We start from the raw sequence: 11591 nt of genomic DNA on the forward strand, positions 1-11591 counted from the left end.
CTTTTGAGATAGTCATTTTGTTCAGTGTAGTTGATTTCCAGATAGAAAATATGTTTTTGAGGAGGACAATCCCCCACAACCCTCAGGGCAAGGGTTTTAAGTTATGCTCTGAGGGCAACTAAGGTTTTTATAGAAGGTTTTGTCGTAGAAACTTCAAAAAAGGCTCAATCAATTGGAAATTCAAAGGGCTAGTGCCCTTTTAATAGTGGAAAGTGTTTGGAGGGCAACTAGCCCCCCCCCCACGCCCATCATTTCCCTAAACACATCCAATCAAAATTTTGAGATAGCCATTTTTTTCAGCGTAGTTGATTTCCAGATAGAAAATATGTTTTTGAGGACGACAATCCCCCACAACCCTCAGGGCAAGGGTTTTAAGTTATGCCCTGGGGGCATATAAGGCTTTTACAGAAGGCAGTGTCGAAGAAACTTTAAAAAAGGCTCATTCGATTGGAAATTCCGAAGGCTAGTGCCCTTTGTAATAGTCGAAAGTGATCTGAGGGCAACTAACCCTCCTCTCACGCCCACCTTTTCCCCAAACAAATCCAATCAAAATTTTAGGACAGTCATTTTATTAAACGTAGTTTTAAGTTCTGGAAATTAGGTCTTTGAGGATTACAACTCCCCCAAAGCCCTCAGGGCAAGGGTTGTAATTTAAGGATTCTCCGAATCTTTCATATTATTTCTTATGGAAGGGACGCTCGTATAAACTTTAGAGAGGGCTTATTTGATTGAAAATTGAAACTTCTAGTTCACTTTTTAAGAGTCAAAAGAGATTGAAGGGCAACCAGCCCCTCTCCCTCCTCCACGCCCTAAATGCATCAGATAAAAATTTTGAGATAGACATTTTGTTAAAATAGTTCAAAGTTCTGATAACAAAAAACTCCGGTGTCGACACAGCCCACCAGGGCCCAGGGGTAGGCGTTGTAAGTTATACCCTGGGGCATAACTTATTAAGGGGTGCTTATAACTTATGGGAATGGGATTTGTATGGGAAGAACACATAGGAAATCTATTATAATTATCCAATTATAAGGTTAAAATACCATACTCTGTGATAGATGCAAAATTGCTTTGGCACACAAATTCCTATTAAGGTCTATTCCAAACAGTCGTGATCCCTTTGTGTCAGCAAGTGAAATGGTCTAAACTCTCTTATTGGAGCTATTTTTTCAATCCATTCATTGTTGTCAATCGCTGTCTACAAGTTATGCAAGCTGTCTATTGTTCATATATAAGGTTTTTATCAAAGAGATAATCGTATAGACTTTGAAAAAAGCCTCATTCGATTTAAATTGAAAGTTTTTAGATCCGTTTTTTAAATTCAATAATACTCGGACAGTAAGCACCTCCCCCCCCCCCCTATGCCATAAAAACTTGACACTTTTTGCAATCAAAAACGAACAAAATTAATTAAAAAAAAAACTTTCCGAAAAATAGGTTTTTCAAAGAAAAGTAAAGGCCATTTTAAACTTAAGCTGAGCAGATACAAATACCTGTTAAAATTCAAACTCAAAACGACCAGAAATTACTATTAAAGAATAAATGAAACCCAAAACGAACAGAAATTAAATAAACAATCATAGAAAAAAACATACAACAAGCAATAATATAAATGAATAAATAGATCTTATATTTTTCGGAAAGTTTTTTTTTTAATTAATAATTTAAAAGATCCGAGTCTACAGCACAAAGAATAAAGACAGAAGTCACTGTGACATTTCACTTCACATTGTAAGGTTAAATCCTTGCAATATAGAGCCATTTATCAAGGGGAACCTTACGCCCTTTTCCTCCAACTAGAGGAAACGTATAACGTCTACATTTTATGGCATAAAAATGGTGTGAGGGAATATTCGCCCAAGAGATTACAATTTAGGAAAATACTACAAAACCAATTTCAAAGGTTATTCGCGCGCATGGGGCATTCACCCCCTCAGAAATATATATAAGACGTCATACCGACCTGATGGTTCATTTAGTATGGACACTACCTCTGTCTACTTTCCCTCTCGCTAAATGAGTGGGACAGACTAGCCATTTTCTAGATATATGAGTTGCACTTTCTTCTTGAAAAAAGAGCATTACCGTCAATTTCAACTATTTTTAGATTTTGGACAACTTGTTACAGTATTATGAAGCTTTTCAGCACGGTCATCAGTCATTTAAGCCATTTATTTTTCTTTCTTCTTTTTTTGTAAGAAATGACAAGGAATCAGATCCAGACAATGCAGTAAACGCATGAATGTTTGATCAACCATTTTTTCCATCGAACCTCTCTACCAACGTACAGCGCCCTCGATACTTACGTTTTGCCTCAAAATTGGATGCTGCTGCGAAGAATTCTGCCTAAGAATCGTGGCCACTCACAATAATTACCTTCTCTAGTTCCATTCCAGATAAAATAAAACTAGCTAAAATATTAAACTAAGTTGAAACTATATTTCTCCACGGATCTCTCTTGGAAAATTCACCTGGGGATCACCCTTCGCTGCAAAAACCTTATACCGCTTAGCGTAATCGTCCAACTTTACAAGTCTTGCATCAGACCCATCGGCAAGTATGGACAACCACTGTATGCTGGTGCTCCGAAAACGTTAATGGGACCACTCCAAAAATCAAAAATAAGGCTAACAGGGCAGGTTTAGTCGTTCCCCAAGACTCTCCAGTCGACTAGTGGGAGGTTTGATGTAGTGTCGATGAATGTTTTCTACAAGTACATAGATTCACCTCCTGTAGAGCTTTCACGTATTGTGCCTTTTTTGTTCCACTGACAAGACAGACACGAAGGCAAACACACACAGCTCGGTCCTATTTCTTTGAGGTTGGCACGGCCAGAACAGAGTATTTAAAGAACAGCTTCATTTGACATTGCAGTTCGATCTAGAATGATCTTAGATTCGATCCCGAATGATCTTATCCCTAAAAGTTTCTCTGTTGACTCTTTCAAAAGAATGTTTAGGCAGTCATCTAAAACCTCGATAAAAGACTAGCGGCAAATCAGATATTTGATTATATCTGGGGCCGCGAATTTAGCAATAAAAAAAATGAGTAAAATTAAACTCAAATTATGGCTAAAAATTAAATTAAATAAAAACTAAATACGATAAAAATAAAATGAAGCAAAAATGATAAGACGTTGAACTAATTAAAATAAATCCAGTAAATTAAAAATTAGTTGAAATTAAAATTAATTTTTCAGTTTTTACAGTGATAGCTTGCAAAAAGACTAATCCTTCATAAAATCTCATCCTAGCAGAACAAGGATGTTTTTAATGAGGGAAACAAATTGAATAAATCATTTTTATTAAAAGGAGATAAAAAAAAGGCCTTAAAATCTTTCAGGATTTTGTCTTTATAATACATATTCTTTAAGGCTACTAGATGTCTTTTATATTGAAGACCTTATCCAGCACAATAGGTAGATGAATATAAGTACACTGCCACAAAAGGTGGCACTGGCTGTGCTTTAACTAGAGGTTGCCTTCTCGACGCTATTGGTATTTTCGCTTGAAACAGGAAAATAAAGAAATATTTTATTATAAAAGTACATTAAACCACTGGATTAAAATACAAGTGCGTAGTTTATTCCAAAATCTTCTACGCTAAGATTGTAAATTTGCTAAATGCAGTATAAAATATCGGTAGGATGATGCGTGATTTTTTTTTCTTCTTAGGAGTGGTCCATCTTCCTGGTTCTTCACTTAGTCACAATACCGGACCTAAAATTAACACTTACCAAAATATTGTCTTAGTAGACTATATTGGTATTTTGACAAATCGTTTTTAATGTTCATTCTTATTAGTCTTTCCAAGGACCAGGATTGTACAGGGGCATCCCTGGGGTGGGGGGGGCTTTGAGGCCCCCCCCCCCCCGTTTTTTGGCATTCGGTAAATTTTCGCCAAAGGCGGATTTTTCGGCAGAATTTTTCCAAAATCAGCCGAAATTTAGCAAAGTTCTTGATTTCTGCAGAAAATTCGGCATAAAACACGTAGGGATTCGGTAAAATCTGCGAATATCGCCCCCTTCCCCCAATAAAATGAGCCTCAGGACGCCCCTGGGAGTGTTTACCTTTTTCTTAGTTATAGCTCCAACATCTCTTCCCTTTCTCTTTCTTGTTTCCTCCCCTCTCTGTTTTCGCTTTTTCACTGAGAATTTACTGAGGTAGATAGTTTTTGCTTCCATTGTGACCCCACACGGTTTTCTTTTCTAGAATAATTCTTGAAGCCGACCCAGAAGCTATTGCCTATAAGGTATCAATAAGGAGTGAAGATATTCCAATAGGAGAGCAGTCTGTATCTCAGGTAAGCTTATTAACAGTATAAAAGCTAATAGCTTAAGATACACAATAAAAGGAGAAAAAATCATATATCTTTTAATCATACATTCTTTTAATTAGTCAAACAGTTCGTAGTAACGAACTGTAAGTAAGGTGTTACGCGGATCAATAATAACCGAAACTCTAAAAAAAAATGGAATTTTGATATCGATATATACATCAAATGAATTGACTTATTATGGTGATTCCAAATATGTAAAATTCAGTAATTTTAGTTTTACCCATTAAAGGCTACAACCCTGAGAAAATTTGTCTGATTTTCGAAAAGTGAGGGATAAACCCCCTAAAAGTCAAGCAATCTTCATGAAAACCACATCATCGGATTCATCATATCAGAGAACTCGGATGTAGAGGTTTCAAACTCCCATCTTCAAAAATGTGGAATTTTGTATTTTTGGCCAAAAGAAAGATCACAGATGCGTGTTTATCTGTTGTTGTTTTTTTCTACCTAGGGGTGATTGTAACGAACCAACGGTCCTAGAATATCTGGAAATGGCTCATTCAAACGGGAATTAAAAGTTCTAGTGCCCTTCTTAAGTGACCAAAAAGTTTTGAGGGTATCGAGCCCCCCTCCCACCGCCTTTTTTTTACCAAAGTCGTTCGATCACAGTTTTGCGACAGCCATATTGTTCAACATAGTTGAAAGGCCCAATATCTGTATCTTTGGTGATAACATGATCCCCCACAGCCCCTGGGAATGGTTTTTTAAGTTATGTAATTTGTCCATTGTTTACGTAGGCTATAGTGTTGGTTATTGGGAAATATGCATACATTGTTTGGTTGAGGGAGGTAAGGGTGAATTTTCTGCTGAGGGGATTTTGCATGGGGAGAATTTTTCATGGGCAAAGAAGTTTCTGGGAGGTAAACTTTTCAGGCGAAATTTTACACTGAGGGAATTTGCCAGAATTCCTATACGAAATTCTTTTATTTATCTTACTATCCCTTTGCGAACTCAATTTTACATGTGGAGGGTTTAATGGTAATGTCCGGGGTAAATTTTCACGGGGACTGAAATGTCTAGAGAATCTTTCCGTGGAGGGGGAGCCGGATTTCCCAGCATTATTTAAAAAACGACCAGAAAGAAAAAGAAACTTTCAACTGAAATTAATGAGCAACATTAAAACTTAAAATGAACCGAAACTATTAAGTGTATGAGGGGGCTTGCCCCCTTCTTAATACCTCGCTCTTTAGGCTAAAGTTTGACATTATGTCCCAATTCTTTAAGAACGACTCCTGGAACACAAGGGTGATTTAATTAGGACAATAAGAAGATTTTTTAAAAGTACTCAAAACTTTAGCGTGAAGAACGAAGTATTAAGAAGGGGTCAAACCCCCCTCATGTACGTTATAATTTCTGTTCCTTTTAAGTTTTAATGTTGCTCCTTACTTTTAGTTGAAAAAAACTTGTTTTTTTTTGTTTTTTATTTAATCTCACTAAGAAGGAGCTTTCTGTCTGTCAATTTTGTTAAATCATCCATTTCCACTATTACACTTCATGTGAACGTTGACAAATGTGATTTTTCTCTTTCAGTGCTAAGACTTCTTCCAGATAGCCATTTAACTCTCGTAATTTTTTCAATGTCTCTGGTTGAATCTGTCAGTTGGTTGGGAATTTACGGTCATTTTGTTCACACGTCATTTTTGACTCTAGACATGCTCCAGCTTAGTTATTCAAAGATCGTTGCTAATTGGAGTATATAGAACCGTATGGCACTTTTGAAACTGTATTCGTCCTACTGAAACCAGTCCTTAGGTACTTGTATGATATACCCCCTACCTAATGTTCTTCTAATATGTTTCTCTGACGCTCAATCCAAATGAAATATACCAAAGTAAGATACAAATATAATACTTTAGAAACAAACCTGGGCTATATATTTGCACATTAAGGGGTGGGGATTAAGTATAGTGGGTCTACTTGCCTAAAATGCTAGGTACAATTATTCTGCATATTATGTAGTAAGAATTGTTTTCTAACTTCACATTGTCCAAATAATTTACAACCACCCCACCCCCTAATTTGCAAATATATAGCCTAGATTATATATTTTCTATCTATTCTGTCACTTCTCTTTGTCTTGTCTGACGCTAAGCTGAAAGAAATTAATAAAAAAAAAAACGGTTCTATAATGCGTCAATGAATAAACAACTTGAGTGGTCGGTACTATAACAGACAAGTATATCACAGTAGGGCGTATATCACACAAGTACCCAGTCTTTGTTTTTATCTGGTTTGTTTAATATCCATCTCTAAAAAGGTATTCTAGCTTTTTGATTTTCAGTCTATATGTTTGTATCTGCCACCGTGGTATAAAAAATAGCAAAATTGGACATGCTACATGGGTGGCTGTTTGAATTTATATTTTCAAAGTTTGTACCGTTTCACAGTCCCATCTCATGTCTTTCTTATACTTTAGTTTTGGTTTTAATATTGTTTTTCTTCTTAATAGTATTATGTTTAAGAGGTAATTACTTGGCAAAAAAAAAAAAAAAAAAAAAAAACTGTCGTCCAAAACCAGCAATTTAGAAAAATTTGCACTTGAACGAGGTTTTTACCTTACTCATCTATCCAACTACCTAGGACCAAACAGTATAACCGAACCATCAACCAAATAGAAATGTCCAAATCCATGCAAAGTCGTCATCAATAAATGTAAGTCGTTGTAAATTTACAAGCAAAAGCACCTTAAATCAAGCGAAATATTTCCAAGTAGAACCTTCCACTAGGGCTCATCAGAAGAAATACCACCTGCCTTAACGGGTTTTGAGGCTTTACTTTCTTTACCCGGCACAGTGGAGCCTCTACCAAAAGATCTATATGGTATCCCTATCTCAGGTAAAACTTGTGAAATACATGCATACTTGTCAAGCTATTAAAAATTACATACAAAAAGTGTTTCAAAATTCCAACAAAGAAAAGCGAAAGAGAATTTATATTAAAATATCATTCAGTATTTCTTTACAATTTTTTGTATATTTACTTAAAAGTTCATGATACATAAAACTAAATTTTTTGAATTGCCAACTAATTTTTTTGGCAGAAAAACCTCTTGAGATCAGTTTTTCTCTCAGCTTTTTACATCTATTTTTAAAATCTGTGTAATTACTGCATATTTTTTTTATACCTAAATAATTGGGAATAATAAGCTGAATAAGTAATATTTGAATGTATATTATTTTCAAGGAATGGAAAATTAATTACTTCAAAATTAAAATCATCCGTTTTATTATATATTTTAAAGACTAATTTATTATTATCTGAAATATTAATATTTAAATCTAAGAAATGGTCCGAGTGCCCCATCCCATAGCTAGGCTCCAGAATTAACTCTTGTGGATAAATATTTTTTGAAATCTCAATAAATTCTGCAAAATTTATTACTAAGAGATCGTCCAGATATCTTTTATTATTTGAAAGGTTATATTTTACATTGCTTGGGCTATTTTGATTTATCATATATTCGTATTCTAATTGACTTAAAAACAGGTCCGCTATGAATGGACTCGCATTCCCACCCATAGTAATACCTACAGTTTGTTTATATAAATTCCCATTAAATTTTATAAAAGTATTAAATAGAACAAATTCCAATAAATCACATACCATATCCAAGCTATAACATCTTGAATTAATAGTACTTCTAAAGAAATTCGTCCATCGGGCTTTTTTATTAAAAGTATCAATTTTCAAAAATCCGATATTAGACAAAAGAAAAGATTTATTTATGACAATTTTAATTTTTTGTAATAATAAATTATGTGACAAATTTGTATACAGAGTATTAAAATAAAATGAATTGACTCTTTTAGCTGAAACGTTCACCAAAGAATCTATCACTTGTAACGAGTTATTAACACTCCATCATGGGTTAAAGTTAGAAAATTTTTTAATTCCGGTGCAATATGCTTTAAATTTATTTCTAATTTTTCCTAAAATTAAAGATAGGTCAGTAGCCGCAATTCTGGTTGGACACCTTGCTGCCCCAGCAATAAAACGTGGTTTTGGTGGATATTTATGAAATTTTATTGTCCAATGTAAGATAGGAAAATTTTTATCATTATCATTTATTTTAATATTTAATTTTTTCAAAATTCTTTCATATAGATATTCAATTAAACTATTCTCCTCCATATGAGCTTTTTTGAATGTATTTTTTGCTATTAACTCTTTTGATAAAATAACACGATAGAGTTTCTGACAAATTATGACGAAAGTATTGCTAGCTTTATCAACTGATACAATTACAAATTCACTCTTTATATTAGCAATTGCTTGTTTCATATTGACATTATAAAATATTGAATTTTTCACAGAATCTGTTGGAGAAAGTATGTTCTCACTTATTATCATTCTAGCTGGTGTTTTTAGAAGAAAGCTTTGGTCGTAACGTAAAATCTGATTATGACACTCATCTAATTATAGCATCGAACGTAAAGGAAAAGATTTTATTCCAGAAAGGTGTCAAGTTTTTTTTATCGCAGTGTCATAGAAATTCGTGTTTTTTATGTTTTTTTCTCCAAATTATGGGGGGGACAATTCGTGTTTTTTAGTTTTGTTGTTGATGGCGGGGTGTCGGAGGGCAAATGCAGAAATTGTAACATTTTCCTTCTTTTTTCAACATGATTTGGCTCTTTTTAGGCTCTGGTAAATTCTGGATTTTCAATTTTTTCCAATTTATACCAAAATTATTTTTTACAGGTTCTTCAAACAGCGAAAGAACAGCTTAAATGGTCCCTGCTTAAGTGATTGCGAAGGTTTACATTCCATTGTTTGTTTGGGTTTAATATTTCCAAATATTTTTTTTTCCTTTCTGTTGCATGCTGTATGAATAAAATTCATGTTATTGGAACTTTAGGATGAGTTTGGGTTTCATTGGAACTTCATTACTTGGGATTAATTGTTTTATTATTATTTATTAATGAATGTAAATAAAACTGTGTATTTACTAATCCTTGGGAGCATAAGTTTGCATCTGACATTGCATCGCAACTACGGTTTAAGCTTCATGTTTATGTGTCTTTTTGTGTATGCAGCATTTGGAATATCTATGCCATGGAATATTGAAGGTTACGTAGTAGCGGTTTATAGGCATATAGATAGAAAAAGCTAAAATCTGCTAAATTTGACGGTCAGATTTTGCCGTCAACCTTGAGTCATACTAACTTTTAAAATGAAATCTGAAATGGAAGAACGGGATAAATAATAGAAACTACGGAAAATGTAGTCTTGATCCTTTTTTTTATATCACGTTTTCATTGAGGAAATATTGAGATCGAAAATAAAAATGTGTAACTAAGGTAATGCACTAGCTAAAACGGCTAAAACGTAGTTTTAATTGGAGAGTACTACAACTTAAGAGGGACAAATATTGTGAAGCGTTTGCACTTGAGATTTTGAAAATTTCATTACCATACAGTTTTACTTGTCCGGAAGTAGTTGTCGTCCGTGAATCGCCTACCGGCAACCCCAAAAAACTGTTGAAAACATAATGTTTGACTCAGAAAACTGTTAACACAGTTAATCTTTCGGCCATTGGTCTAATTCAGATATTCCTGAGCTGGAGTGCTGGACCCCCAGGGGTCTACGATGTCGTGACAAAAAGAGAGAAGTTCACAATTCTTAAATGGTGGTCCGCTAAAATTTATCGTGTTTAGATAGTGAAAAACAAAGATGTTGCTTGACTTATGTGTAGATTGACATACCAATGTAGACAGGTAATATTTTAAGAAGCTCAGCGACTGTTATTCGTAAAGATGATAACCGTAATTTGCTGTTTTATCCATCAACAACTAGTACTAGTGAAAAATTTGAGTGATAGATTGTACCAATCGCTTCCGTTTGTTATTAATGCAGTCAACAAAATACGAAGCAATACGTTGAATACGCGTCTATTTGCACAATTGTGCGATGAAATGATGAAGACGCAACGACTGGCTGTACATACTATAGCACACTGGTTGTCGAAAGGTGCAAGTTTTAAAATATTTTATTCAATTTATGAAACGGTTTTAGAGTTTCTGGGAAGTAAAGATTCAGATTTGATAGAAAACCTGATCAATTTAAAAGTAGACATCGCGTTTTTGACAGATTTGTTCAGAAAAGGCATTAACTTACAATTACCAGTGGGCAGCCTCAATTTAAAGAAAAAGGGTGTAATTTCAGCATTTCTTGGAAAATTGAAGTTTATGAAGCAGAAAATTACTCAGCATGGATTTTCCCAGTTTTCAAACTTGTCACAGGCATTGATGGGGATATTCAGACATATATGCAACATTTAATTGCCCCGCATGAGGATTTCAAAATCAGGTTCGAAGATATTCTGGCGATGGAAATACCACCATGGATCATACACTTGATGTAACGGAATGTGATACTGCAAGAGGAGAAAGGTCGTATACAAGGGGGAAAAGGCTATGGGGTTTGAACCCCCCCCCCCCCGAAATTTTTTTCAGGCTCTTAAAAATGTAACGATAATGCATATAAAGAAAATTTTATGTGTTTTTGTGTCCCCCCCCCCCCCGCCAAAAAAAATATTCCTCACTAATGAAGTGCTGAAGGTGAAATTTAAAGTAGGGTATAAAATATTTTTAAATATCAAATCATCAGCTAATGTCAAGTCTAGATGAGTTTTACTACCCCATTGGATTGCCTGCTCTCCGATAGCCTTTGCTATGCTTCTTACGACAAATTTAAACAAAAAGAACCACACAAATGGGGATAGAACTCAACCCTGCTTAACTCCTGATCCAATGCGAAACCAGCTACTAGCGTTATTCCCTACCATAACCGCAGCAATGTTATTCTCGTACATAGCACTATTCACTTTAATGTATTTATTTGGTGTACCATGCAAGGATAGGGCCTTAGCTAAAGCTCAATCATTAGTCTAAGAGTAAGAATTTGGTCGACGCATACTCTCCCCTTCATAATGGAACACTGTTCTTCACTTAAAATCTTATATATTGCATCTCTGAGTATAAGAAGTATCATCATGCTAAGTAATTTGTTTCCTACAGAAACCAAGCTAATTCCCCTATAATTACAACACTTACTTTTTTCCCCTTTCTTGTAGAGGGGTTTAGTTGAAGCTTTGTAATTTTTCTATATTATTTTTATTTTACCACATCGAATAGAGTGTTTTCTAAATAAGGTAAGTACGAATTGATTTCTTTTGAATTTGGTTTCTTTAGCTGTGAGTAGATATAAAAAAAAGTAAGGTCGGATGGAATCACCCATTTGACTGGCCAATTTTA

General features: G+C 34.5%; 1 protein-coding gene across 2 annotated transcripts in view; it reads left to right on the forward strand.

Annotated features, from left to right (window-relative positions):
* Positions 1-9187, forward strand: part of zetaCOP (COPI coat complex subunit zeta) — a 39462-nt gene extending 30275 nt beyond the window's left edge. For both annotated transcript variants that reach the window (XM_089090423.1, XM_089090424.1), the window contains exons 4-5: positions 4212-4302; positions 9037-9187. In XM_089090423.1, the coding sequence (XP_088946549.1) occupies positions 4212-4302; positions 9037-9084 (139 nt within the window). In that variant the 3' untranslated portion in view covers positions 9085-9187. The remainder of the gene's footprint in view (positions 1-4211; positions 4303-9036) is intronic.
* The last annotated feature ends 2404 nt before the right edge of the window (positions 9188-11591 follow it).

This window comes from Artemia sp. Qi Xiang Cuo, chromosome 6 (assembly GCF_049724085.1).
Source record: "Artemia sp. Qi Xiang Cuo chromosome 6, ASM4972408v1, whole genome shotgun sequence".
NCBI lineage: Eukaryota > Metazoa > Arthropoda > Branchiopoda > Anostraca > Artemiidae > Artemia > Artemia sp. Qi Xiang Cuo.